General features: G+C 53.1%; 1 protein-coding gene across 1 annotated transcript; it reads right to left on the bottom strand.

Annotated features, from left to right (window-relative positions):
* On the bottom strand, positions 1-27,754 carry OLFML2A (olfactomedin like 2A). Its single transcript, XM_019728537.2, has 8 exons — positions 27,544-27,754; positions 19,112-19,375; positions 14,067-14,174; positions 10,956-11,165; positions 8,868-9,111; positions 6,467-6,709; positions 5,216-5,401; positions 1-3,592 (listed from the first exon to the last, which is right to left on the bottom strand). Exons 1-8 carry the CDS (start codon positions 27,637-27,639, stop codon positions 2,988-2,990), a joined length of 1,956 nt encoding a protein of 651 aa, XP_019584096.2. The 5' UTR covers positions 27,640-27,754; the 3' UTR covers positions 1-2,987.
* Between the last annotated feature and the right edge of the window lie 199 nt (positions 27,755-27,953).

Here is a 27,953-nt window from a genome sequence, read left to right as displayed (position 1 = left end):
TTAAGCTTTTGATCCTGTATTTATTTAGGTATATGCCACCTTGTTGCAAAAACAGGAATTGTGGCAACTTACAAAAATAGATAAAATACAGTAGACTAAAAATAGAGATCAGAGTAAAGGTAAAAGCAGAAAGCTAGACTGAAGCTAGGGTCCTGTCGGAGACTCAGTACAATTGTTGAAAAATAATCTCAAATTTGACTTTGAGCTTCCCAGAGGCCAAAGCAAAACAGAAAACATAACTGATTACAAGATTCCTAACAACAGTTAGTTTGGGGCTTTGGTATAAATCCAATTGTTTTAGAATTTTCTTTTCTCTATTAATATATACTCAACTTTGTTCCAAATGTGACTGAAAGCAGTAACTCCTTGGCTTGGCATCCAAGGCTCTTTATAAGCTGACCCCAACCTCCTTCTTGGGTCTCCTATGAAGATGCAGTTTGTGGCCTGGCCACACTGTATAAAACCAACAGTTACCATTTCAGGAACTGCCACTAGAGTGGCACCCAGTTGGCAAAAAACATGTACTGACCAGTCCTGAAATCCTGACTCTGCCACAGACTAAGCTGCTCTGTGACCTTGGGTAAATCCCTCACCTCAGTTACCTCATCTATAAAATGGGCACATTCAGAGCATATACCTCCCATTGTTATGAAGATGCAAGAATATGCACATGGAATGCTTAGCACACTGTTGATGCTCAGTCAATGACACGGTTACATCACCTGATTTTGAAACCTGGCCCTCCACTTACCTGCCTACATGACAAATGCCTTAACTTCTTTGTGCTGCAGTTTGACTATCTGTAAAATAAGGAAAATAACTGTGCCTACCACATAACCACATACAAGGGTCTGAAGACAGAAGGGGCTTAGTGAATGTTTAGAGGCTGCAGCCAGCGTCATCTGCCCCAGAAAACAATTTTGCTTGTCCTTTTTCAAAATCGGTCCATTCTAAATTTCCCTTTTTTCAGACTAATGGAGAAAAAGGAGCCTGAATACTTCTCACATGGTTGGGCTGTGATATCATGAAAGACAGTCTTGTAATACCCACACCCAGGGTCAAGGGAAACGCAGCCCCCTCAAGAGCCTGTGAGCAGAGCCGGTGGCTGGGTGGGTGGGGGAGTCCACCACTATGAGTCAGACTTTCCTTGGCTGGGCGTCATCATTCCCCTTGATTTCAGGGGTGAGTTACAGCTTAAACAAAACATCACCTGACAATACAAAAATCACCTGACAATACAAAGAAACATATTCTGCACCAAATGCATTTCCTCATGCTCTTAGGTATGCAGCTAAATTTCCTAACGTGGCAGCTGGGTATTCAAATATACAGACATCCGGGAGCTGGCATGGGGACAGAGTGAGGGGAGCAGGGTCTGGGGGTTGTGTAGGGATCAGCAGTAAATACCCTTAAGACGTGTTGGGATGGCTTGGGTGCTGGGAAGTCGACTGTCTTCCCAGGCAGAGCTGCCTCTATGCCAGGAGAATAAAGGATCTAGACAAAGGAGATTGCCTGTGTCATGTTCCCAGCGTGCCCCACGCCACTTACTAAACTTTTCTGGGCCTCTTTCTCCTTCGGTGAAACGAAGTGGGACTGGAGAACTTCTTCCCAGCTGTAAAAATACTGTCCAAAGCAGACGCGAGGCAGGCTTGCAGGTCTTGTTCTCTGAGCTGCCTGGGTCTGAGGCTCCGGGGAGCCATCAGCAGTGCAGGTGAGGTGGCCCACCTGTGCAGCCTCAGCCCCGAGTCCTGGACTCAGGCAGCCCTGGCACCGACATCTCTGATGCCAGGAAAAGCCCTCTGGCTGTTTCCAGCAACCAGAAGGTCCAATGCCTCCCCTGGACCCACCTGCTCTGATCCCGGCCCGCCAGGCTGCTGGGCCATCCCACCAAATGACCAGGTCAGAGTGACAAGGAAGAGGGAACCTGCTTCATCCTGGCCTCACCTTGGCCTCGGGCCTAGGGCCTTGCTCATGGCAGACCTGAAGGTATCCCTGAGTGCGTATAGGTTGTGGTTTCAAAGGCCCAGAGAGAAAGGACAAGGTGGACCCCAGGCCCCAAGGCTCTGGGAGGGGCTGGGGAGTAGTCCCATCGCCTGGGTATGTGCCCAAAGCCAGCACTGCTGGGTGGAGAGGAGCCTCGGGGCCAGGCCCAGCTCCCCACCCTGGTAGAGTCGCTGCTGGCAGGCAGCTGCCTGCAGCCTTCTCAGCTGCTGCTGCAGAAACAAATGATGGCCCTGATGAAGAAGAGAAAACAAAAACGAGTACAGAGGGAGGGGGAACTTGGAATGGGGGCCGGTATTTTTTCTCGGGGTGTGGTTTCAGTTCAGTGGCTGGGTGACCATGGAGGTTTGGAATGTGGTTGGACAGCGGGTAGGGTAGGGTGGGAGGGCTGGCCAAAGGCAAGGAGCAAGGAGGACATTAGCCAAGGAGCCTGAAGCCCAGGGCCACCAACAGCTCAGCCAGAACGGGGCCTGTGCAACACAGAGCCTGGCCTCCACCCACCGTTGGTCCCAAAGTCCTCTGGTTTTGAGTAGCCCTGGGAAGGGAGACCCAGGGGAGAGCAAGAGAGAAACTAGGTGAGAGAAGAGAAGGCTGAATGTAGAGGACAGCATGGTCAAGTCTCCTGATCTGTAAAACAGGGCTCTTGTGATCATGGCCTGCCTGATCCAAACTGAGGCTGTTTAAGCTAGGGACGTCGTCTCTCGGAGCCTCAGTGTGCCCACATGTTAAATGGGCTTACCTATCTCTACCTGTAAGGGTGCTCTTGGGAAGATGAAGTGGGTCAGTGCATATGAAGCTCTTGGCACAGTGCTCTGCAAGTGAAAGGACGACTGATTATTCGACTGGGTGCTAAGGAAGCTTTACACCGGCCACACCACGTGCCTAGCACCTGGCCCGGGCCTGGCCCCCCTATAAATATTTGCTGATGCAGTCCCTGTGGGGAGCCCCGTGCCCAGTGCCACTCTTCTCCTACGAGAGTGTCCCGCTCAGACCACAAAGTGCAGGGTGTAGGTGAGCTGGTGGCCGTTGTCCCAGGCGTACAGCACCCGCTCCTTGGGGTTGTAGTCGACCTGCGTGGTGTAGGCGTGCTCATTGAGGAAGGGCAGCTGCGGGCGGGCGTCGGTCCCCGTGTGCGTGTCGAACGCATAGGCCACCTGGCCTTCCCGCTGGTTGTACGTGTCCACGGCGTACAGGATGCCGCACACCAGGAAGCAGTTCCCGTAGGAGTTCCGCCGCAGCCGCGTCTTCCACGTGGTCTCGCGGTGCACGGAGAGGTCGCCGGGGTCCAGGCGGCTCAGCACGATCACCTCGGGCTGGGCCCCGTCGCGGTCATCCACCGCGGGGTAGATGACCCACAGGCCGCTCTCGTCCACGGCGAAGTCGATGTCCGAGTGGCCGCGCCACTTCCAGGGCGTGGTGTCCTCGTACACGGCGTCGGGCAGCAGCGCCCAGGAGGCTACAAAGCGCTGGCGCAGGTCGTACTTGATGATGTTCTTAGTGAAGGCGCGGTTGTAGTAGAAGGCGCCCTGGTACACCACGTGGCCCGTGCCGATCCAGTTGTAGGGCAGCTTGTACATGTTACTCCAGCGGCCTGCGTGTGGAGGGCGGCTCGTCACACCGCAGCCTGCCCGGCAACCCCCAGCCCACCCAGGGACCAGCGAGGCCACCCAGGGCTCTCGAATGGTCCAGCAAGCGAGTGCACGATGGGCCTGGAGCTGCGCCAATCATCTTATCTCGTCAGACAGACCATGAAGGAGGGACTTTATTATCCCATTTGCAATGTGACAGCATGACCTGCCTGATCCAAACTGAGGCTATGTAGGCAAGGGACGTTGGTTGTCTCTCGGAGCCTCAGTGTGCCCATGTGTTAAATGGGCTTTCCTATCTCTACCTTTAAGGGTGCTGTTGGGAGGATGAAGTAGGTCGGTGCACATGAAGCAATTGGCACAGTGCTCTGCAAGTGAAAGGATGATTATTCCTCTGGGGGCTAAGAAAGCTTTACACCGGCTACGCCCCGTGCCTAGCACCTGGCCCCGGGCTGAGGAGGAAACAGGCTCAGAGGGTTCCAGGTCACCCAGTGATGGAATGGCACAGCCAGGATTTAGAAACAGGCGGACCCCAGCCCCTGTGCTTTGTCTCATGCTGTTCCTTCAGTCTGTACTGCCATTCCCCATCTTATCTGCCTGGGGAATGCCTCCTTATCTTTCCGAACCCTCAGCCAATGTTACCTCCTCCAGGAAGCCTTCTCTGACCTCCCCAGCTTGAGTGAGGGCCTCTCCTCTGGCCACTCATGCCCTTTGTCCCGGCACTTTTCACTGGCTTCCTCTATGCCAGCCTGTGAGCTGCTGGAGGCAGGGACCAGATCCACGTGATCTGGCAGAGGAAGGCTTTAGCTGTTCCACCTGTGACTCCACAGCTCTCAGGGTGAGTCCAAACTCTTTCATGTGGCTCACAAGGCCTGCCTCAGCCGATTGTCTCATTCTACTCCCTCACGTCCCTTCTATGCCACCATGTTTCCTCTCATTGCCAGGCCTTTGCACACACTGGGACTTCTGCCTGGAACACCTTTCCCTCTCCCGTCTGCAGGAGCCTTCTTCCTCCAGGGCTCAGCATAACGTCCCCTTCTCTGGGAAGCCTTCCTCCATCTCCCAGCTGGCTTCCCACAGCTCCCTAAGCTCTCCCTCTAACACTGCATTGAAAGTGGTTCTTTAAGTCTCTGCCTCCCACACAAGACTGTGCATTTCTGGAGGAGGGGTCACGTCTAAATGACCCCTTACTCCCAGCACCCCCAGATCTGATAACCACAGTTCTAGTCTTCCCTGCCCAGACCTGCAGCTCCTCTAAGGCCTGGGGCCATGCTCACCTGTAGAACAGGGTGATAACCCTCACCTCCTGGAGTTAGGAAGATAACATGAGCTGACTCACACAGGGTGAGTAACACATAATAAGCACCAGTGGGAAACTCTTAAGTATTGTTTCCCTTGACAGTAAGTTATGAAGGCAGGACTGCGTCCATCTTGTTTGCTGGCACAGTGCAAGCACATAAGGGATGGCCCCCAGACTCCTGCTCTTAGGGTGCCTGACCATTTGCAGCGAGGCTAGGCTGAGGAAGAGTGGACCACAGGAAACTGCAGGGCAAGGAGGGCCAAGTCTCCATGGGGGATCCTCCCCAGGCCACCCACCCTGCCCCATTCCCATCTCCAAGGTCCCCGACCTTGCTTGAAGTTTTCCAGGTTGCGGAACTCCACAAGGCTGTTTCCATAGTAGTAGTTGGTGACGTAGATCCTGTCATCCCGTGCAGTAGGGTCCTTCATCCAGGCTCCCTCATGGCGCCCATAGCTGTGGTGCTTCACAGGAGGGTCCACGGCCCGGAGGGTGCCCTCACAGCTGGCCTCTCTGCCTGCGGACAGCGAGGGGTGCAGCATTTAGTACCTAGACCCACAGGCCTAGGAACCCTTTCTGGGTCTAACTTAAACCACTCCTGATGTTTTGCTTGCAGCCTTGTTTTTTTTCTTCCCTCATAATCAAAGCAATGTCTGATCATTGTAAAAAACACAGAACATTCAGAAAAGGAACATGGAGAAAATAAAAATCATTCAAAATTCATTATCTAAAGAAATTTTTTAACATGTTGTATTTCCTTCCTTTTCTTTTTTCTTTGCATGTATAGTCATGCAGACATACTTTAAAAAACCCTGGTTCTTCTGAATATAGTTTTATGTATCCTGTTTTTCCCCTCCACTCAGCAATTTCTCATACCATTAAATGGCTTTTTAATGATGTGATTTCAAGATTCTACAAGGCCACCAGACAGCTGTGCCCTTGAATTTATTTAACCAGTCCCCTCACTGATAGACCTTTAGGTTATTTCCAGTTTTCTGACATTAGAAACAGGCTGCGAGGAAACCAGTTAAGCTGCAGCTGTTGTCCACGTCGCTGGTGGAGCCTTAGGAAAGATTCCTAGAAGTGGAGTGTGCTCGGACCAAAGTAGGGGATGGTTGAAAGGCTTGCAATCATGGGTAGCCAAGACGCCCTTCAGAAGCATGGGCTTGAGGATTTGTACTGAAAGGCACAGGCCAAAACGACAAATGGGGACATAAAAACAGGGCCAGAGACTGGGCAGAGGAAGTAAAGGAGTGAATAGTTGTTGATTTTGATGGGGTTCTAGGTGACTTTTGAAGAAGAATTTGTTGAAAATACTACCTGTTTCACTGTAAATGTCGTCAAACTTTTTCTGTAAAGGATCAGACAGTAAACAGACCACATACTTTCCCCCCATGTTCTTTTTTTTCTTTTTTTTTTACAACCCTTTAAAAATGTAAAAATAGCTTGAGGGCTGTACAAAAACAAGCTGCAGGCTGGATTTGGTCTACAGTCTGTAAAATGGGCTGTTGTGACAGCATGGCCTGCCTAATCCAAACTGAGGCTATTTAGGCAAGGGTCGTTATCTCCTTGTGAGGCTTACCTTGGCTGGGGACTTCTGGGCGTGAAGGCTGGGGACTTCTGGGCTGGGTGGGCAGGGGACTGGTGGTGGGGGTGGGGGTGGGAGTGGGGGCTGGACTCGAGGAGGGGGTGCCAGGGGCTAAGTCCTCTCCCTCTGAGGCCCTGGGCCCATCCTCCTCTCGCTCCGCCGAGTTGGGTTCAGGTGGCCTGCCCTCCACTCTGGGTGGCAGCTGTTCCAGCCAGGAAGTGCTCTTGAGGTTGTTGTCTGTGGAGAGAAGACCCGGAGCTCACATCCCATCAGCACCTGTTTCTCCCCAGGCCCACTGGACTCCCCAGCTCTGGGGCCCTGGGGAGTGAAAAGCCTGGAAAAGGGGGTTTCAGGTCAGCAAACCAGCTCTGAGCCCCCTGCGTGAGTGGCCTCGGCCAAATCCCCTGCCTCAGTGGGCCTCAACTCCCCCTTCTGTGAAATGAGAGTCATGAGGCCCACTGCATTAGGCTGTTGTGTTGATTAGAGGAAAATATATAAAAACCTTTGCAGGTTCTGGCAAATATGAGGTGCCAAATATGAGACCCCTTTCTCTCCTAAGTGTCAAACACCTTGTACCAACTCTTCCATTTTCTGATTCAATTCCAGGATACAGAAACCTTTCTCCCATTTTACAGACTTTCTCCTAATCCTCTCCCCTGGAACCCAGCCCCTAGTTTCTCTCACCTAGTATTTGACATTTTAAGCAGGGAGGGGCAGGTACAGCCAGCATCCCGTTACTTCCGGACGCAGGTGTCTGTTTCTCTCTCTGTCCCCTCACCTCTCATCTCTCGGCTTTCTTGGCACCCCTGCCCCACCCCTGCTGGCACGGGCTTTGCTGACAGGACTTTTTCAGCATCTCTGGGGCCAGGTTTGAGGCCATTTGTGTCATCCCTGACCCACACACTTCTTTGGGCTGGGATGGATGGCATCTGGGTAGGGAAAGCAGAAAGACTCAGTGCCACACAGCAGGGGACAGACTCCTCAGTTCCAGGGACAGAGACATGAAGGGGTCTAAGGCGGGCTCTGCAGCCTGCTGATCCGGATTCTAGTTCCACCAACTCTGTGAAACCTGGAACCAGTCACTTCACCTTTATGAGCTTGTTTCTTCACCTGGATCAAGTACAGCGCCATGTGAAAGTACTCAGAGAATTGTGATGGCAGTGACAAAGGAATGCTGCTGTTGTTACAGTGATGGGGTGGTCCCCAGGGGTACACCAAGGCCCCTTGACTCCAGGACAATGACTTGATTTCTTCCTGTTCTCTCCCTGCTGGGCTTCCTCTTTGCACAAAGGTTTAGCCAGGCCCTGCTGTGGGGCAGCCCCTGGAGTATCTCAGGAATGGGGGCACACCCTCTGGTGGGGGAGGGGGGCTGGCTTCAGCAGCCTGTCAGGGCAGGGGGCTTGTTCCCACGGGTCTCACTGGCAGAGTCAGATGCCTGCAGCTGTTCTTGGGCAGTGTCCCAGCCAGGGGTCAGAGGCTCTGTGCCGTGGTCAGGCTGAGCTGGCAGGACTCAGGGCCAGGAGTTGGCAGCAGGGGCTGGGGCAAGAGGCCCCTGAGCTCTGAGGCCAAGAATTGAGGGGGCTTTGGAAGGAGACAGGTCCCTCACAATTCCACCGCCCAGTCCCCTTGGATGTGGGCTGGGCAGAGGGCCTCACAGGAAGAGGTAGTCAGAGGACTCAGAAGGGGGAACAGGCTTGGGATACTTCTCAGGGACACTGATGGAGAGCGGGCATCTGGGGAGAGTCTCAGAGGAAGAATCAGGAGCCATACTCTTGGGGTTGGCCCAGAAATTTGGGTACTCTTGGAACTTTGTCTCATTTCTCAGTTAATTACTTTGCAGCCCTTTACTGTGACCCAGGAGGGGGATGATAGGTGTCCATGGCTTCTTGTTTAGGGAGCTAAGAAGTGGGAGGTGCTGGAGAGGCCATTCATTCCAAGGCCAGTGTGGAAATGGCGCCACGTCCCGTCCCAGAACCCTGGCCTGGCTGCGGCCCCTGCACTCTGCCGCCCCTCCTGTGGCAGCTGCCTGCTCATGAGATAGCTTTCCCCACTAGATTGTGAGCTCTGGGAGGTACGGCAAGTACGCAGTGGACCTTCAGCAAATCTTTGAATGAAGGAGGAAAAGTTCAGCGAGGGTGGACATGGCTGTGAACACTGGAAAGGACCTGAGTGGCCCATCATGTTGATTATGTCATTTCATCCCCAACAACCCCACAAGAGAGTATTGTCCCAGTGTGTACATGAGCCAAGGGCACCAACAGGTAACCAGTGGAGCTGAAATCGGGGGCTGTCTGACTAGAGAGAAGACCCTGGATCCCTGTGGGGGATCCTTAGGGTGTGGCCATCCATCCGGGAGCGCCCACTCCCCAAGGTTCCAGTCCCTTCCCCAACTCACCAGCCTCGGGAGCCTCCTTCCGGCCTGCCTTGTAGTAGGTGATGGCCCGGATCACGGCCTGCTGCTGGGCCAGGGCCCGGGGCTTGGCTGAGGGCTGGGGGAATCGGCCCTGGCCGCCCTCCTTCCTCACCTTCTCCACCTTCAGCAGCTTCTCCTTAGGAGCTTTAGGGAGGGCCCTGTCTACAAAGCTCTTCTGCACGCTGCCGTACTTGTTGCTGTCTTTGCCTTTCCCTCCAGCTGTGTCCTGGGAGAGAAGGGAAGTGTCAGACTTGGGGGCTGGTTAGAAGGGATGTTGTGGGGGGCCATGGAGGCTCGGCACGTGGGGGCTGGAAGTGCTCACGTTGCCCCAGGCCCTACATCCCAGGTGCTCATGAAGTCAGCGCTTTCCTCACATAGCGGCTACCTCCGCGGCTGGGGCGTGCCTCGTTTCCCCACTTAGTTTTCTGGCTCCCTTGCTGGCTTGAAGGCCAGTCTGATTGGTGAGATTCCTGTTTCATTTCCTAACCCTGTACATTCCCACAGGGTTTGGCTAAAATGGGAGGTTGACTATTCGGGGAGGTCAGCTTCTCCTCTGTCTCTCTCCCTCCTTGGTCTTTGTTTGTGGGCAGAGAAGAGGTTCTCAGGCCCCGAGGCAGGGTGACCAACTCATCCCAGTGTGCCCGGAACGTTCCCAGTTTTAGCACTGCAAGTCCTGCATCCTGGGAAACCCTTCGGTCCCAGGCTGACTGGGACAACTAGGATGGCTGGTCACCAGGGCATTGCCCTTAGGGAATGCAGTTTCTAACATTTTGTGAATTTTGTTATTGTCACTTCTTTTAAATGTCTCCGATGCTGGCTTGGCACAAGAACACAGGGCCTGTGACGTCAACCACTGTTAGGCAGAATCTCCAGGAGATACAGCAAGTACAGTATTTAGGCCTCTACGTGATTCATTTGTGCCTGTGGAACTGGCATGAGAATGAGCAGGAAGCCAGTTCTGGGGCCAAGGCACCAGGCTTCCTCCACGCGCTGTCGGCATCTCGGCGGCCCCAAATAGCCCCACCATCAGAATGTCAGCAACTGAGGCTGAGGGGTGGAGACGAAGAGCATGGGCTTGGCAGGCACACACACCGGGTTCTGGTCCCAGCGCAGACACGCTTTGCTTGCATGACCTCACTCCCCGTTACCGCATGTGCCAAATGGGCGGTGAGCACCCCTCCTTGTAGGTGGTATGGGATGAACTGAGGTAGTGAGTGTCCTTGAGCAAGTCAGGTGCAGAGCAGGATTCTACGACATCAGCTCCCTCCATCCCCGACTCACCAAAAACCAAGGCCGCTGTGGAGGGTGGTGTCCTGCACGTGGGCTGACTGGCCAAAGGGGCACGAATAGGGCTGAAATCTAGTCTTTCCCATTTGCCAAGCCACACACCCTGGTGTGTGTCTCATAGGAAGGAGCCTTTGTATAATTTGTCCACCCGAAGGGGGCTGGCACCTCTAATTTATCTGCGCAGAGGGAGCGCCTTTTCTGTAATTTGTCTGCTCAGAGGACGGCCTTTGTCAAATTTGCACAAAGGTATGTTATGTCAGGGGGCCTCTGCCTGGTGACAAAACCTCCGCTCACTTTGTGCTCTGAGCTGGAACATGGAATGTCTGGGGGTTTGCTGCAGTTCTCCACTCCAGGTTGAGCTAGGGAAAGTGGTGTTATTCTGCAGGGCTCCCTGAGGCATTGCCTGTCTGCCCTAGAGCAGGGGTCCGACCACAGCAGGGGAGGTTAGCAGTGGTTTGCTGCAGCAGAGCTGGTCTCCCAGGGCCAGGCAGGCAGGGTCAGCTCTACAACCCTGTTCCCTTGGGAATGAGAATTCTGCCCGACACCTGGCTCAGGGAACAGACCCCCTCGACTGGATCCCCATGTCTGTTGCTAGCTTACCCTCCCAACTGTGCTCACTGCACAGTGCCCCCTGCCCTGCCATGGCTTCTCCAGCTGTGCCAGCCCTCATCCTGTCCTATGGCCCCCAGTCCCACCCAGCTGGCCTTCAGGGCTGAAGTCCTAGCACGCCGAGCTCCCCAGGCCACCCACCTTCTGGCCTGAAAGTCAGAGAGACCACCTCACCTGAGCCTTGCTACCAGGGCCGGTGGCTGGGGGAGCGGCAGGGGCTGTGGCCGCATCCTTCTGCAGCAGCTGGAGGCCCAGGCTGGAGAGCTCCCTCTTGATGCTCATCATGATGGCTGACTGGTTCTCATAGTGCTTCAGCTGCTCGCTGAACTGGCGCACGCTCTCCCTCACCACCTTGTTCTCCTGGCTCAGGTTGGCCTTGATGCTCTGTGGGAGCGGGACCGGAGGTCTTTCCAGCCTCCTCTGACCACCTCCCCCCACCCCCAGCTTCTGCCATCCGGCTCTGCTGCCCCTTCTCCTGAGCAGGGCCCAGGGCTGTGGGCAGGGCCACCAGTGAGCACGGGTGGAATACAGCATGCTGCTAAGAGACCCTGTAGTGACGATTTTTTTACTTAAAAAGTGAATGAATGAAAAAATAGGTAATATATGTTCACAGTACTAAATTAAAAAGACACAAACAGTGTAAAAAATATGTCTTCCTTCCACCTTTGTTTCTCAGTGCTGACAACTGTTAGGGGTTTCTTTTCTTTTCTTTTTTTAATACTTTGCTTTTTCACTTGAGCCTATTTTGGGAACTCCTCCGTGTCTGTATACACAGTGCTACCCATTCCTTTTACTGACCACTGAGTATGGATGGGCCACAGTGTAGTTAGCCAGTCCCTCGGAATCCATCATTTAAGTTGCTACCAATCTTTTGCTACTTTAAATTTACCTTAATTTCACAAGCAATACATAAATCCCTTCTTTTAATAAAATGCTCAAAAAATGAGACTCTTTAGAGTGTTGCCCTGGGTGAGACTGATCCCTCCTGGTCACCAAGTCTCTGACTTCTCTCCGGGATGGTGTGGGCTCCTCCCACAGCATTGAGCCCCACCTTTACTCCCAGAATTGTGCTCCTCCCGGGCTTATCTGCCTCTTGCTGGGGACCCTGCCTGGCTTTAGCAGCCCCCAGCCATGCCCTCACTGCCCCCCAGTCTACCCCTGGGTCTGAATCCTGCTAGAAACAGGACTGCTCAGAACCGCCATGTTCCTTTCTGGGGAGCCCCCAACCCAGGGATCCCCATCGCTGGGCCGTTGCCCAGGCTGGCCTTGTCCATTGGGCAGGACTCAGGAAAGCTGGGTGCCCTGGTATCAGACCCAGGTTCCCAAAGCCCCAGCAGTTCCGTGCTATGTGTGGAATTTCTTTATCTGAGTCTGCTTCTCAGCTGAAGCAGGAGAGACTAGAGTCAGATGCAGGAAGCACCTCTTTGCTGTGACCTGTTTGCCCTGGAGCATCAGAATTATGAGTTCAGAATTTTACTGATAGAAATTTTTACAAAGGAGAAGATAACCTAAAGGTGATTTATGTCCAGTCAGCCCTGGGTGTGAACAGAGTCAGGGACCAAGAAGCAGCAGGCAGAAGTCAGACAGAGCTGGGTTCAAATCTTTGCTCTCTGCTTCCTGGCTGGGTAACCTGGAGCTAGTGACTTTACCTCTCTGAGCCGCAGTGTCCTTGCCTGTACAATGAGGGACTTGGTCATCACAACAACGGAATATCAGGGTGACTGTGAGGACCAGAAGGGCTAAGGAACAAGAAAGTGCGCTCTAAACTAGAGCACAGGGAAGACAGAGGTCGGACTGTACAAGCAGGTCTCTCAGCCTCGGCATTACCAACAGTTGCCGGCGGGCTGTGTTGTGGGGACCGTCCTGCGCACGGTGTCAATAGGACGGTTAGCAGCATCCCTGGCCTCTACCCACTAGGAGCCAATAGCATCCACCGCTCACCTCCCCAAATTGTGACAACCAATAACGTCTCCAAATACTGCCAACTGTCCCCTGGGGAGCAAACTTGCCTATGGTTAAGAACGTCTGCTATGAGGGAAGAGAGCAGAGGGGGCCAGCTCCTCCCGGGTGAGGCTGTTCTCTCTACCTCCTCCCAGGTTAGCAAAAAAAACACACCTTTTTTAACTCATGGAATTATCACGTAGTGAACAGAAGCAAAACACAGATAATGCAAAACAGAAGCTAATTGAAAAAGTCATTTCTTTGTGGCTGTGGAAATAATGTCTGATTTCCACAGATTCCCCGGTCCAGCAGATGTACCCTCCAGATCGTCTGGCTCATAGTTATGTGAAGTGAGTTAACATTTCCTAAGATGGCAAAAGGAAAGGTCAAAGGATAACTGCAAAGCCGGCAACAGGAGAGCCTGGCATGTACTAGGTGCCCAAGAAATACTGGTGCACAGTAGAAATTCAACAATTTTTACCTTTCTCCCATGCTGGCACTGGCCTGGTACATAGATACTCGCCAAATGCTTTTTGAATAATTAAAGCCTCTGTGACCCCAACTTTGGGGTTAACAAAGGGTTAATCTCCCACCCTGGGTCACAGGATGCCCAGGTGCCCCCTCCCTCTGAAAAGGAAGCTGGGAAAGGAAGACCCCCACGCCCGCTCCTGGCAGCTGCATGTTCCCGGCTCCCAGCAGCCCAGCAGAGGCCGGATACAGGAAACAGGCGGAGGCCAGGCTGTGCCAGCAGAGATGCAAACCTCAAACCTGCCGCCTGGATCCCTGTGCTCACCCACCTCTGTCTCTGTCCTTGGGGGACTGTCCTGATTGCCTGCCCAGCCCTCCAGCACAGTTGCCCTGACGAGGAGAAGATACTCAGCACCTCTGCCTCCACTCTAGGTGGGTACTAGGACAGCCATGCTGCCTCGAGCCTGGCCCCAGTGGGTTGGCCAGTCCTGCGCCATGCTGCACTACCCCAGGCTGGCACCACTCACGTGGTATTTGTGTGAATGGTGGCCCTGGCGCTGTGCAATGTGTGGGTCCTGGTCTTGGTGAACTGAGGGCACCTGCAAGTTCCAGCCCCCCCCTTCATAAAAACCAACAGGTGACTCAGTTTCTCCACCCAGCCTTCTGGCTTCCTGTGGGCCCTCAAGCCCCAGTCAGAGCCTTTCCTCACTGTCTGGAACCTATGGACTGCATCTCCCTCTCCCACCCAGCTCCCCGCTCGAGTCCAGCTTTCAACAGCCACCAGGGTCAAGACAGAATTACCCAGGCCCCGTCGGACACTGCCCTTGGCCCCCAGCACTCTACCAGCCTGGCCTCTGGCTCCAGCTCTGCACTTACCTCTTCCAGTGTGTTCATCTGGGAGACCACCTTGTGGACGTAGGCATGCACTTTCATCAGGTCCATGCTGTACAAGGCACCCTCCAGGAGATCCACCATGGACTGCAGCTGCCCGGGGAAGGGTGACGTTAGGAAAAGGGCGGAGCACAGGGCACAGCACGAAGGGTGCCAAACTCCAGAACCCCAGAGCCTCAGCATGGCCTGCGTGGGCCTTCAGCACCCACTAAACCCAGCCCATTAATAATCACAAGAAAAACAACAGTCCGTGTTTTGAGCACTTACCGCGTGGCAGGCACTATACTCGCGGCTTTAATGAGCTCCTTAATTCTCACAACAACCCTACTAGGTGTGTAGTGGACACCAGAGGTGCTCCATCCACACCCCCTGAGGTCCTTCCTACTGTTTCTCATGCCCATCCCTGGTTTCCACGTGCCTCCCTATAACAGCCGGCATCTGTGACTCTCTTCAAAGAGTCACTTTGTCCTCAAAGTGCCCGGGAGTGTATGTCCTCCTGGATGGCCCTTAGGCAATGTCTGACTGGTGTGGGCATCTAAAAGCCAGCCCCAGTGGGACAACTGAGCTGTCATTCACTCCAGTGTCCCCTGGGGCTGACGCTGGCACTTGGCCTGAGTCCACAGCCCTGCTGGTCTTCCTTCCTTTGCTGCCCCCATGTCTCCTACTTCGGTATCAGTTTCCCCTGGGAGCACTTCTGTAATAAATCCCCTGCACAGGAATCACTCGCTTCAGGGTCTGCCTCTAGGGACCCAACCGAAGACAAGGTTTAGACAACTTTTATCTTCATTATACAGACTGGGAAGCTACAGTTTCGAGAGGTGAAGTGACTTGCCCAAGGCCACCCAGCTGTTCAGTGGTGGAGCCAGGAGCAGAACCTGGCTTGGTTAAACCCAAACCTCTTTCCTGTCGTGCTTTACTGCTCCTGCTTGTGTTCAGATGGGGAAAGAGAGGACAAGAAAGGCGGAGGGGCTTGCACAACAGGTCAGTGGCAAATGCTGGGTCTCCCTTGCCCAGCTCAGGGCTCTTCTCTATAGCGCCCTCTTCCCCTCTGTCGCACCTCATCAGGATATGACGTTTCCCTCCAGATGGCTAGGATGCCAGCGAGAGTGTCAGGAACACCTTGGCACAAGGGGCTGGTTGGGAAATCAGCTTCCCCAGCTTCTCGGGCAGGGCAGTTCCTCCAGCCCACCCTCCAGCATGGCCCCAACCCCAGCCCTGCAGCGATTCTCGGGGCCTGAGCAGGCCAGGGCTCCTGTCTGGCTCTGGCCCCGTTTCTAAAACAGTTTTACTCCCACTCTCCCACGGGTGTTCAGGCTGTTTCCAGCCAGAGAGCTTTTCTCTGAGTAGATATTAATCTCTAAAGCAGAAAAAGGGGGTGGGGGGCTCTGATGGAAGCAGGGGTAGGGCCTTGAGTCTTCTCTGTTCCCCTACAACCTTGCTCAGGCCTCAGGTTGCACAGCCCTGTAGGGCTCTGTGGAGCAATTTGAGAACCATGCACATAGATTCTCCTGTGCCTCAGTTTCCTTCTCTGTGAAATGGGGCGATAGGGTTGTGGTTAGCAGCAGTAATGTCTGGGCAGGGCTCAGCACAGAGTTGGCACACAGCAAGGGCTTCACGAATATTAGCAATAACGACTACTTAAGGGGGGGTGGGGGGCTAAATGGGATCCCTCCGGCTTCACTCTGCCAACCTTATGGCCACCAAAACTGGCTTCCCAAAGCATGGCTTTGACCATGGTCTCTCCACTTCCTGTGGCTCCCCTCTGCCCATGTGTGGCTTCTCATCTCCTGAGCTTGGCATTTGTGCCCTCCTTGATCTGCCCCTGCTGCCCTCTTCAGTCTCAGCAAATATTTACTCTGGGCCAGGCACTAAGGACAGTGATAAGAAAGACAGAAACGAGGTTTCATGGTCCTTCACAGGCTGGCAAGGAGAGCAGAGAGTAACAGAGAGGTGCCCGGGCTGGGGAACACAGATGGTACCACACAGGTGCCCAGGTCATTCACGACAACGTGTGACCTTGTCTGGGAGTGGGTGTGGACTCGTAAAGTCTGCCAGGGTAGAAGTCTGGTTTGAGCTGAGCTCTAAAGGAGCAAAGGTGGCAGGAGAAAGGCATTCTAGGCCAAGGGAACAGCTTCTGCAAAGAGCTGGAGGTGAGAAGAGAAATGGTGTGTTCGAGCCGTGCTACTCGAAGTGCGGTCTGTGGACCAGTGTCAGTCCAAACTGCTCCTTACCAGTGCATGCCAAAATCATTACAAAAGGTGAGAGTAGGCTTCCAGAGACTTTTAGAGCCATTTGAAAGAGCTTTTTTTTTTTTATCTGTGGACTCTCATAGCAAACACTGGACTTGCATTTTGCATGTGTGTTTTTGTTTCATTTTTCTAAGAATTCATTTTTAGACTATTTTACAAAAGTATTGGTACTTGGTAGATTAAACAACTGGTCTTTCACCATAGATAGTTTGAGAAGCACTGTGTTAGAGACATTGGCAGCTAGCAGAGAGAGGGCAGGGAGGCATCCTGTGCCACAGCCACTCCACTTGCTGTCACCCAGAATGCTCTCCTTTCTGCTCTGCCTGAGGCACTCCTACACATCCCTCAAAGCCCTGCTCTAATGTTCCCTCTTCCTCTGGGTTCCCATGGTTCCTTGGACGTTCCTCTACCCAGCACGGATTATACTGCCATTGTGGGGGTCAGGAGCTGTGTCCCCATAAGACGAGATTCCTCAAGGATGGGGCTATGAATAGCTCATGTCCAGAAGGGAAGGGAGCAAAGAGGGGAGAGGTACCCGCCTACAACCAACCTCCCCAAGAAAGGGGATCCAGAATCCCTTCCTTCCTACTCGGGGTCATGCAACTGAGGCCAAATCACAACTGGAGTTCCTAGTTTGAGGAGAAGGGCTAGGGTAGCCCTATCCCCCTCCCTCCGAGGCTTCCTCTAACCTCCTCTCCTGGGGGCTGCCCACAGAGAGCTGGGGAGCCAAGCCAAATGGGAGGGGCCTCAGCCCTGTCTCATACTGCCTCTGCCCCTTTCTCCTCTTGGGGTTCTATGGGTACCCCTCAAGTACGCACCCCAGCTCCTAGGGTATCAACCCCACACCCTACAACCCTACCTCGTGGGTCAATCCCACCACCACCCCATTCCAGCCCAATAAGGCTAAATGAAAGCCCCCCATCGCTGTGGTGCACCAAAAAGGCCTGAGGGACAACAGGCTCCAGGCTAAGAGAGCTTCCCCGGGGATCCCTCCCCTGGCAAGGGAACACAGCAAAGAATTCCTGAGTTCAAATATTAGTGCTGCCAATTTCTTGCTGTGTGATCTTAGGCAAGTCACAGTCCCTCTCTGGGCCTTAGATTCCTTCACAAGTAAAGCTGAGACTACAAGTTCCCTCTTCAAACGGTTGTGGCAAGGACTAAGTTAGCCAGCTTTTATGAAAAGGTTTGTGTATCTTCATGTCCAGTAGTTCAGATCTCTTGCTTTTCTGCATGTCTTGCATACAGAGGCACTAGCTGTCTTTGTTCCAGGCCATCTTGTACAATGTGCAGCCTTGGGACATAGAGACAGTGTTTCCTTCTGGAGCAGGGAAGGTGTACTCAGTATCCATTCTGAAAGATTTGGATCCTCTAAGTTGAGAGTCCTGTCTTGAAAAACACCCTGTTGTGTGTGCAGGTATTCTCTGGCCCTCACTGTATCACCCAATGGGAACTGGGGTGGGAGAGTCATGGCCAGAAAATGCAGATCCTCTGGCTGCTATGAATGATAAATTCCTTTGTCTCTGACCCAGGAGGCTTGTGTCTTCTGCTGGCATTCATGAAACTGGCAAGCGAACTTGTTGGCTTACATGTAGGCTAATACCTCAGTCAACTTCCCCGTCCTTGTCACCAAAAAGGCAGAACAGACACCCACACGTTTGGAAGAAATTGTAGAAGAAAAAGATAGTCTTAAAAGGACCAAATTATCTGGTCCATTACAAAAAGGAAGACAGGACAGCAAGGTGGTTTAGAACACAGGCTTTGGACACAGTAGGACCTGGGTTCAAATCCCAGCCGCACCAAGGACTGAATTGAGCATGGTATGAATGGCACAGAGGTACCTGGCTGGCTGTGGGGACTGCCATCCAGCATGCACATGTCTATCCAAGCCATGGGTCCCTGGCATGGGGTTGTGTCTCTCAGGGGTGGTGCTTCTTTCTAATCTGCCTATGTTGTTGGGGGGAGGTGCAAGCACAAAATTCACATGCAAGTATGGTATATGAAAAAGTATGTCATTATGTGAGAGCTTGGGCCAGTGACCTAACGCCTCCAGACCTCAGTTTTCTTGCCTATAAAATGAGGACAGATTCTGTATTTCGCAGAATTGTTTAAGAATTTAGGGAAAATAATCTGTAAAAAGAACTTAGCACAACATCTGGCATGCAGGTGGTACTTGAATATGGGGAATCTTACTAATTAAAAACATTAAGAGGGGCCAGATGGCTCAGTTGGTTAGAGCACGAGCTCTCAACAACAAGGTTGCCAGTTCGATTCCCGCATGGGATGGTGGGCTGCGCCCCCTGCAACTAAAGGTTGAAAACAACGACTAGACTTGGAGCTGAGCTGCGCCCTCCACAACTAGATTAAAGGACAATGACTTAGAGCTGATGGGCCCTGGAGAAACACACTGTTCCCCAATATTCCCCAATTAAAAAAAAATCTTAAAAAAAACACAAACATTAAAATGCCACAAAATTAAAAAAACAATTTAAATACTATATAGAGGTGCCAACCGATGAACTGGTTTAGGTGAAATACAGGACACTGGACTAGATGGTAAGGGTGAGTGCCATTCAGGTAAACTAGCCAAAGGACAGTGCCTCCATCATTTACTGGCCCCATGGTCTTGGGCAGGAAGCCTGTTTCCTCACTGTGAAAGGGGACGATAACAGCACCTGTTTTAGAGTGTGTGGACTTTTCACCGGAAGGACAGCTGGAGCCAGCCCATGCTAGGTACCCGCGCGGAAGGTGTTCCCATCCCCACTATCAACCCAGAAAGTCTACCTTGAGGAGCTCGGGTGCCTGCTTCTTGAGTTTCTCCATCTTCCACTCGTTCTCGCAGGGGTTGAGCGAGGAGGGCGGCGCCGTGCAGGAGCAGCGGCAGTCGGTCCCTGAGCTCACGGTCTCCACGGTGTAGAAATCCTCCACTCGTGCCCGCCCGCTGCGCACGCGGCTGCACGCGTCCTTGCTCAGCGGTCGCATGATGCACTTGCAGCGGCAGTCGGAGCCCTCCGAGGTCATCCGCACCTGGTCCACGTCACCGAACACCTGCAAGAGGGGTTTGGGTGAGCCACAGGCCAGTGCTGGGGGGAGGGGTAAGAGGAGAAGAGGAGGAGGAGGGGACAGGTAGCAGAATCCAGCCTCCCTGGCCTCTGGGGTACCGGTAGAGGCCAAGCAGCCCTTACAAGGAAATAGGGGCCTTATAATAATAATAGCAAATAAAATAGTAATGACTGCTGTGGAAAACAATTTGGCTATTCTTCAATAAGTTAATTTAGAATTACCAGCATGGTGTCAGGAGGGTACTACATTTACTGGGTGGAATCACTTTGTAAGTTATATAATGTCTAACCACTATGCTGTACACCTGAAACTAATATAACATTGAATGTCAACTGTAACTGAAAAATAAAACATAAAGTAGGGACACAATTTTTTAAATTACCATATGACCCAATAATTCCCCTTCTAGGTATATCCCCAAAATAATTGAAGACAGTTATTCAAAGACTTGTACATAAATGTTCATAGCACGATTCACAATGGCCACAAGGTGGAAACACCCCAAATATCCATCAATTGATGTATGGATAAACAAAATGTGGTACTTCCGTACAATGGAATATTATTCAGCTATAAAAAGGAATGAAGTACTAGATATGCTACAACACGAACGAGCCTTGAAAACATGACGCTAAATGAAAGAAGCCAGACATAAAAGGCTACATATTGTATGATTCCATTTATATTAATACCCAGAATAGGCAAATCCATAGAGACAGAAAGCAGATTAACGGTTGCCAGGATTTAGCGGGAGGAAGGAATGGGGAGTGACTGCTTAGTGCGTCTGGGGTTTCCTTTTGGAGTGATGATTGCACAACATTGTGAATGTGCTAAATGCTACTGAATCGTGTATTTTAAAGTAGTTAAAATGGTAGATTTTGTGTTATGTGTATTTTACCATAATAGTAAAAATATGAATGGAGACCTTTTACTGGGCACTTACTACATCCAAGGTTTCACATACATCATACCCCTTAATAATACCTGTGTATGGGGAGGGGATACTGTTATTTCCAAAGTCCTTACCATGGCCTTCAAGGCCTATGTGAGAGTTGACACCCTCCCCTCAACCCTTCCTCTTGCCACCCTTTCCTTCCCTCCACTCCAGCCTCAGGGCCTTTGCTAATGTGGTGCCCTCATCCTGAAACCCTTATCCCCACAATTCCCTTGGCTTAGTCTCTCACATCCCTTACACATCACCTCCTCCAAGAAGCCTTCCCGGGCCACCCACCTCCCATTACTCTCTGTCCCCTTATCTACTGACTTTGTTTTTCTTTATTGTACCTATTACCATCTGAAATATTATATCTGTGTTCACTTATTTTTTTCTCCCCTCTACTGAAGGCACCATTAGAGGCAGGGATTTTCTCATTCCCTCCTATATCCCCAGAACAGTCCCTGCCTGGCCTGTAGTAGGAGCTCTGTAAATAGGTATTGGATAAATGAGCCTGCATTTTGCAGACACGCGAGAGCACAGGGCTAAGAACCTTTCTGTGCCTATTTCCTCGTTTGTAAAATGGGCTCCTGCCTTGTGGAATTGTTGTGAAGATTAAATGAGTTAATATAGGTAAAGAACAGAGCCTAGCACATAGTGAGAGTGTCTTATTAATACAGCGAAAGAAACAGAGGCTCCTAGAAGTGAAATCATGTGTCCAAAGTCACACAGCTTTGACTGGGAAGATCAGGCTGTGGCCCTGACTTTGGATCAAAAGCACTGGTCTGTGCCGTGCCACTGTGTGACCTTAAACAGGTTACATAACCTCTCTGAGTTTCATTCCTCTGGTAAAATGGATGACTCTCCATATCCAGCCTCTTTGTGGTGAGAATCAAATGAAATAATGCGACCTCCATTTAGTGGTTGCCCCCCACCCCCCGCCATTTTTCCTTCAATCCCACCCTGGGAGCCACATACCCAAGTATGTAGCTGTGGTCACTGGTCACCGGGGGCAGCAGGACTTTGTGCCTTTAGGAGTCAGCTCAGTGAGATCAGTGACAGGTGCCAGGCTCAGTCATAGCCTGCAGCCTGCCTTGCCCTAACACACCCGCTGGGCTCTGGGAGCCCCAACCAGCCATACCCCTAGCCGGCTCAGCCAGCCCACCCCGAGTTCCAGAATCTTGGGAGATAGCTCTTCATGGCTCAGTCAACAAAAAACACCCCAGGCCTCATGGCTAGTCAGCTGTCGCTGAAGCTACCAAGACACAACTGAGTTCCGGGCTTTCTGCCAAGCCCAGCACCCATGAGTGTCTCCGAGCCCTGTGGGGAAGGGCTGTAGGACTCCATGTCTGCTCCAAACCCTCAGACATCTATTTGAGCCCCTGGCCTCTGTCAGACTCTGGGTGATAGGCAGAGGTGAAGAAGAAATAGATCAAGGTACGTTCTTGACTTTTTCAGCCATGGGAGAAGCCGGCATAGTGAGCTTTGAGAGCACAGAGAAAGACACCCATGAAGTTTGCTTGGAGGGGGGACATCTTTAAGGAGAAGCAGGGCATTCCAGGGAGAGCAAATCAGTTATGCAAAGACAAGCAAGGGCCTTGGAGGAGGTTCACTCTGGCTGGTGCTTGCAGGGAGCCTGGGGTATTGGAAGTAAGGCTGGGGGTGGCAGGCCGGGCTCGTGGAGGGCCTGAAAGCAGGCTGAAGAGCTTGCCTTCTTCCTGAACATACTGGGGTGTCATGGAAGGGTTTTAATCGGGGAGCCAGGGTTAAATCAGCATCACGGGAAGTTCACTCAGCAGCTTTGTGGGCAGATGGTGGAGGAGGGAAGCCTGAGATGCAGAGTCCGGGGCACAGATACTTATTGAGAACTCACTGAACGCCAGGGTAGTGTAGGGCCGTGGTTAGGAACACAGCCATGGGCCACCAACAGCTGTGTGCTCTTGGGTGGATGACTTAACCTCTCTGTGCCTCCATCTCCTCCTCTGTAAAATGAGGGTACTACTAGTGCCTACCCAACAAAGGGCTGTATGAGGACTGAAAGATGGAAGACTAGGGATACGCTGAGTCCAGCACCAGGAGCACACGCTGTAGTCCATATATTGTAGCTGTTATTACTATCACCAATAATCCTAAAAGGGGGTTGTTTTGTCGATTGTTTTTCTCCACATGGGTGCATTGCTAGATATTCTTAGCAGTATCCTACAGATGAGGAAACTGACCCTTGGAGCCATCAAATGACTTGTTCAAGGGCCCAAGTGGGACAAGAAAGGTGGGGGACAGCTAGCGGTGGAAGCTTTACAAAGTGTATTGTGGGCACTGCGGGCACTGCTCCCCTGCCCGGGAACACTGACAGCCATGCTGGGGGTCCTGAACATTCATTCCTTAGATCACTAGTGCCTGAAGCCTGCCTTCTCTGCGAGACTCCTCAGCCTCCTTCCCAGCTCTGCTGGGACCTCGAGCCGCCTCCACCCACTCCCCCAGGTGGGGCTAAGAGCCCAGTGGGTGGAGATGGGTGTGTTCTGGTGGCCAGGCCAGAGAGGCCTCCTCCTTGGTACCCACCCATCATCCCAACACCCTCTCCCACTAGCAGCAGCCTCCGCATCAGACTGCAACATTCCTTCCCTCCTCAGATGAGGTGCTATGTCCTGATGGGGGCGGCCAGAAGTTGGAACAGGGCCTCTGCTCCCAACCCCAGCTGCCAGGAGCCCCGGCAGGGCCCTATCTCCCGTGAATACTACGTCCTGTGGTGCTTCGATTGGAGGAGGCAGAATGACATGGTGAGGAGCCAAGCCTGGACTCAAATCCCAGCTCCCACATCTCCCTGCCTGGCCTTGACCCCCGTAAGCCTCAGCTTCCTCCTCTGTAAAACGGGGAGGACAACAGTCCTTTCCCCGTACACTCGTCCTGAGGCTGAAATGAGTCAATATATGCAGAGTGCCTGGCACCAAGCCTGGCACAAAGTAACTGCTCTCTGAATGGCACTTGCTATTCAAGTCGCTGCCGACAACCCTCCCTCACGCTTGCATATCATTTTCTACCTTTCTTTGCTCTCATCACAACCCCATCTTAGAGAGGAGACATCTGAGCACCAGAGAAGACTAGGGGCTTGCCCAGGGTCACACAGCACAGCCTGACTCCAAACAGGATTTGGTTTACATGCTTTTCCTCCCGTGACCACCCATAGTCACCAGGCAAGGGCCTCTCCACCAGCAGGGACAGAGAAGGGGGCCCTGGGTTGGGCTATGGGGGAGCATAGGACCTGGGGCTCCCACTGGGCCTGGCCCATCCTGCCCTTGGCATGATGGCTGGAGTTGCTGCCAAGCAGGAAAGTCCCTGCCTCAGCTCCCCATCTCTCCCTGCAGCCACGCTGAGCACACACTGCTGCCAAAACCCCCAGAAGTGTGGGTGGATGGTCTTTAAAAAGGTCTCTAGGTATTTGCAAGGAAATCCCATAATGAGATGGCGAGAGGACGTACTTGAGATTTTTCTGAAGAGAGATGGATAAATCTGGCCAGAATTGGGAAGAAACAGACTGAAGCTATGAAATGTTCTAGAAATGGAACAGGTTCAAATTGTGTCACCTTGAGGTTGAGTCTTCCCTCTCGTCTCATGGCCAGCCAGACCCACTGAGAGGCAGTTTCCATGTCCTCCTGCAGGCAAAGTCCTCCCTTACCGCCCACTGCCAACGGGACACCTCCTCCTGGATGCCTGCACTCAATCCACCCATAACTGGATCCGGCATCTTCTCCTACACCTGTGTCTGTCTACCCTCCTGGCCACCCGAGATCTGAATCTCTTTGTTACTCTGGACAACCCATCAGTCATGCTCTTCCGATTCTTCCTCTGAAGTTATTTCCCATCTCTCTCCCTTGCTCTCCACTCCATGGCTACAGCTCGAGTTCAGTCCGCATTAACTGCTACCTGGACAACACAGCAAGCCTCCTCTCTGCTGAGTCAATCTTCCAAAAGCTCCTCTTTGGTGATCTGTCACTCTCTTGCTCTACAAACCTCCATGGCTCCGTCACCTCCATGAGTTCTCAGCTAGGGGATGTGCCTCAGAATTACCTGGGGTGCACTTGGAAAGTGCAGGTGCCTTGGCCCAACTCTGTACCCCTTGAGTCAGACTCTGAGGCTCCCCAGGTCATCTGGATGCCCACTAAAGGTGGAGAATCCTGGAACCCCAGGATTCTCCAAACTCCTCAAGCTCCCTGTCCAGGATATTTGAGCAGCCCCCGCTTCCTCTTTTGCCCCTCAGTGTTCATGTCTGTCAAATGTGGAGGGCACACTGAAGCCTCAGAGTATTGGTAGGAGGGTTGTGTAAGATCCTGAAGTAAGCGCTGGGTATGGGGGTTGGCACGCAGGAGGTTTCTCAGGGCTTTGTCCTGGGTGTGCCAGCCAACAGGAATGTTGGGGAATACCTTCCCTGCAGAGAGACTCTCCATGTGCAGAAGGACTGCATCACTGTGCATCCCTTGCCTGCTCCGGATCCTGTTTCCAATTACACCCACAGGCGGAAACTCCTGGAGCAGAGGCCCAGCAACACCTAAGCCCCCGGGGCCAGCCTGGCCTGGAACATCTGATCCAGCCTGGGACACCACTTCTTGCTTACGCCAGCCCCTCCTGCTCCCCTGGCCCAGTTCCCTTAAGTCTTGGCTTTTTCCCTGTCCTTGAGCCCTGGTCAAAAGTAGGGCTGATCAAAGACCCCCCCCTTCCCACACATGAATGCATGGAGACGCCAGCAGTCCTTTCACAGATAGGGGAAACTGAGGTAGAGATGGGTAATTCTCAGCCACATTCCAAGGACACAGAACGAAAAGCAGGTTCCCAAAGGTCTCGGGTGCCATGCCTAAGTTTCATGTGGTAACCTGTCTGTCCCTCCCAACCTCCATGCTGGGCAGCCCCTCAGAAATGCCAGAGAAGCTGTGAACTCCCTCTCTCATTCCCCAAGCTGGACAAAGCACTTCCTTACATGGAAAGTACAAATCCTGTTTTGGAAAGACCTTCCTATAAACACGAAATTAACACGCTGAGAGAGGAGCTAGCCAAGACCACCGAGTTCTATGGTGAGCGCTGGGATTAAGCTGCCACTGCACCCCAGAAAGTACTGGGCAGCAGAGGAGGCTGGGCCTCCTAGGAGCAGGAAGGCTGAGGGGCCAGCTTAACCCATTAGAGCCCCTCTCCCAAGGGGTGCCCCCAACCCAGGAAAATAGGACAGACAGGCTTGGAGAGGAAGGAGGATTGTTATGCAGGAGGGAGAAGGTGATAATGAAAACAGCTCTTTCTGCAGAGCCAGCAGGAGTCCGGCTGTGCTGAGGAATGCGGAGTAAATTCACCCATTACTTGATTTTTATTTTTCCCAGCTGGCAGAAGCAGTGTGGGGTGGGTGGTGTCTGGGGGAGGGCTGTGCTGAGTCCCCCAGCTGCTTCATCCTCCACATTCGAGGATGTGTCTCCCCACCCCACCAGCCCCAGCTTGCCCTGGGACAACTAAACACACACTCACACCCCCAACCTAGCAAGTGTTTGGCTGACTCACTACATAAACAGGGTGTTGGGTTTTCTTTGTCTTTGCTTTGTTTTGAATGCTAGCCCTCCCCCACAAGCTCTACAGCCCTCTATATGCTCAGAGGATGCCCAAGACCAATAGTCCTCACAGCTGGGGACATCAGAGGGGCAAAACAATGATCGGGTTATGGGGGTGGTGGTGGTGGTGGTGGTTCTGCTCACTTGTTCCCATACCTGAGCCACGTCAGGGAATCCTAGATGGCCCTACATGGAAAGGAAGATGGGAAGACATTGTTTTTCAAATGGGTAAACTGAAGCCCAGAGACAGGCAGTGACTTGTCCAAGTCACACAGCCAAAAAGCAACAAAGGGCCAGACAGGTTTTTTGATTCATAAGCCAGCTGCCTCTCTATACACCCTAGTTTCCCCATCTGTAAAATGGGAATGATATTCATTCCCTTCTTGTCAGGACTGTAGCACATGGTCAGGACTGCGGCCCACTTGTTTTCATACCCTGAGCTGAATCTTCAAGCTGAGGGTTTGCCAGTGTCCACTGCTCATATACTTACCATGTGGTCAGTGGCTTCTGCCCTCCTAGGGCAGCCTCACCTTCTACCCAGGAAAGAGGCTGGAGAGACATCAAGAGAAATCACTCCTTTGCTCTTATGCTCCATGCGCAGGGCCCCACCTCCTTCCTGTCCCTCACTATAACTTCAGTCCAGTTCGCATCCTCACTGGGTCATTTCCAGAACACCCTGAAGGGCCCCCTGCTCTGACTGACCCTAAGTGCTTGCTTTCTCTACATTCTGGATAGCACCCCCTTCCAGGTTCCCTGTGGTGAGATTTCATAATCACAGTACCATTTGTTGGGTACCTACCGGGTGCCAGGTGAGGTGCTAAACATTTTCCAGGCACGATTTCACTAATCTAGGGATCAATGGAAGATGCGGGAACTATTACTGTTCCCATGTTTACAAGAGAGGAAATGGAGGCTCAGAGAGGTAAAGACCAGAGGTCGCCCAACTGAGAGGTGGAGGTGGGATTTGAACCCAGGTCTGTTAGACACCAGAGCAGATCCTTTTAGCCACAACTGAAAACAGCTCAGGTCATTTCTGGAGAGATGGTGACCTCCAGAGGGGGCATCAGATCCCTGGCAGGCAAGTGGCCAGTCCAGCTGGGTTCATTGGGGAAGGACTCTGGGTCCCAAGCATGGCCTGAAAACCTTAGGCCAGGGGCTGCTGCAAACCTGGGAGTCGCTGGGTAGCAGTTACCCAAAGGTCTGCCCTCACGTGGATCAGCCTTCCATGGAAATTGAGCCAGAGCTCCAGGCTGCCTCTGCCCAGCGCTCCTAGGAATCCCTTCCCTCCGCTGGGGTCTGCATCTTCTGTCCGCTCCCCCTCCAACCTTTCATTGCCCCCTCTCTCTGGCCCTGGGTTTCAGGGCTGACCTCCATGCCGCACTGGACTGGGTCCCAGCGCCCCTTCCTCAGGCTCCGGGTCCCAACAACCACTACCATCTCCAGCGCTTCTTTCCTCACGCGCTCCTCTCCCCGGGTCCTGACTCCAGGGGCTTCCGTGTGAAGCTCGATGACCGCTTTACGCTCTCCTGGTCCTTCGCTCCCGACCCCGCGCACCCTTGGCGCGCACCCCCAGCCATAGCGCCCCCTCGCGCCAGGCTCCCCGCGGAGCTGCTCCCGGGTCCGAGGGCCGAGAGTACCTTACTGTCGGCGCGCACAGGGCCGACGCGGAGCAGCAGCAGCGGCAGGAGCAGGGTCAGCCACCCGGCGCGGGGCTGTAGGGTGGCCGCGGTCATGGCGGGATGGGCACGATGGGGACGGACAGCCAGGAGCAAACGCTGGGAAGCGCGGGCCGCACTGCAAACTCCGTGCAGCCGCCAGCAATGCCTGCGCGGCACGCCCCCCGCCCGCCGGCGGCTCCCCGCCCCGCGCCCCCTCCCGCGCCTCTGGGGGCGGAGCGAGGGTGGAGGGGGGCACGCCGCCCCGCCTGGCCGGTTCGCTGCGGGGCCACTCTCCGAAGCGCATCCCTGCAAGGACACAAAAAAGGGTCTGTTCGAAGCCCGCAGGAACTGCGGGGCAGTAAGAGCAGCGTGGGCGCCCCACACGGACT

This window comes from Rhinolophus sinicus, linkage group LG04 (genome assembly GCF_036562045.2).
Source record: "Rhinolophus sinicus isolate RSC01 linkage group LG04, ASM3656204v1, whole genome shotgun sequence".
NCBI classification, from domain to species: Eukaryota; Metazoa; Chordata; class Mammalia; order Chiroptera; family Rhinolophidae; genus Rhinolophus; species Rhinolophus sinicus.
Note: the sequence above shows the minus strand (reverse complement) of the source record. Positions and strands in the feature narration are given on the sequence as shown.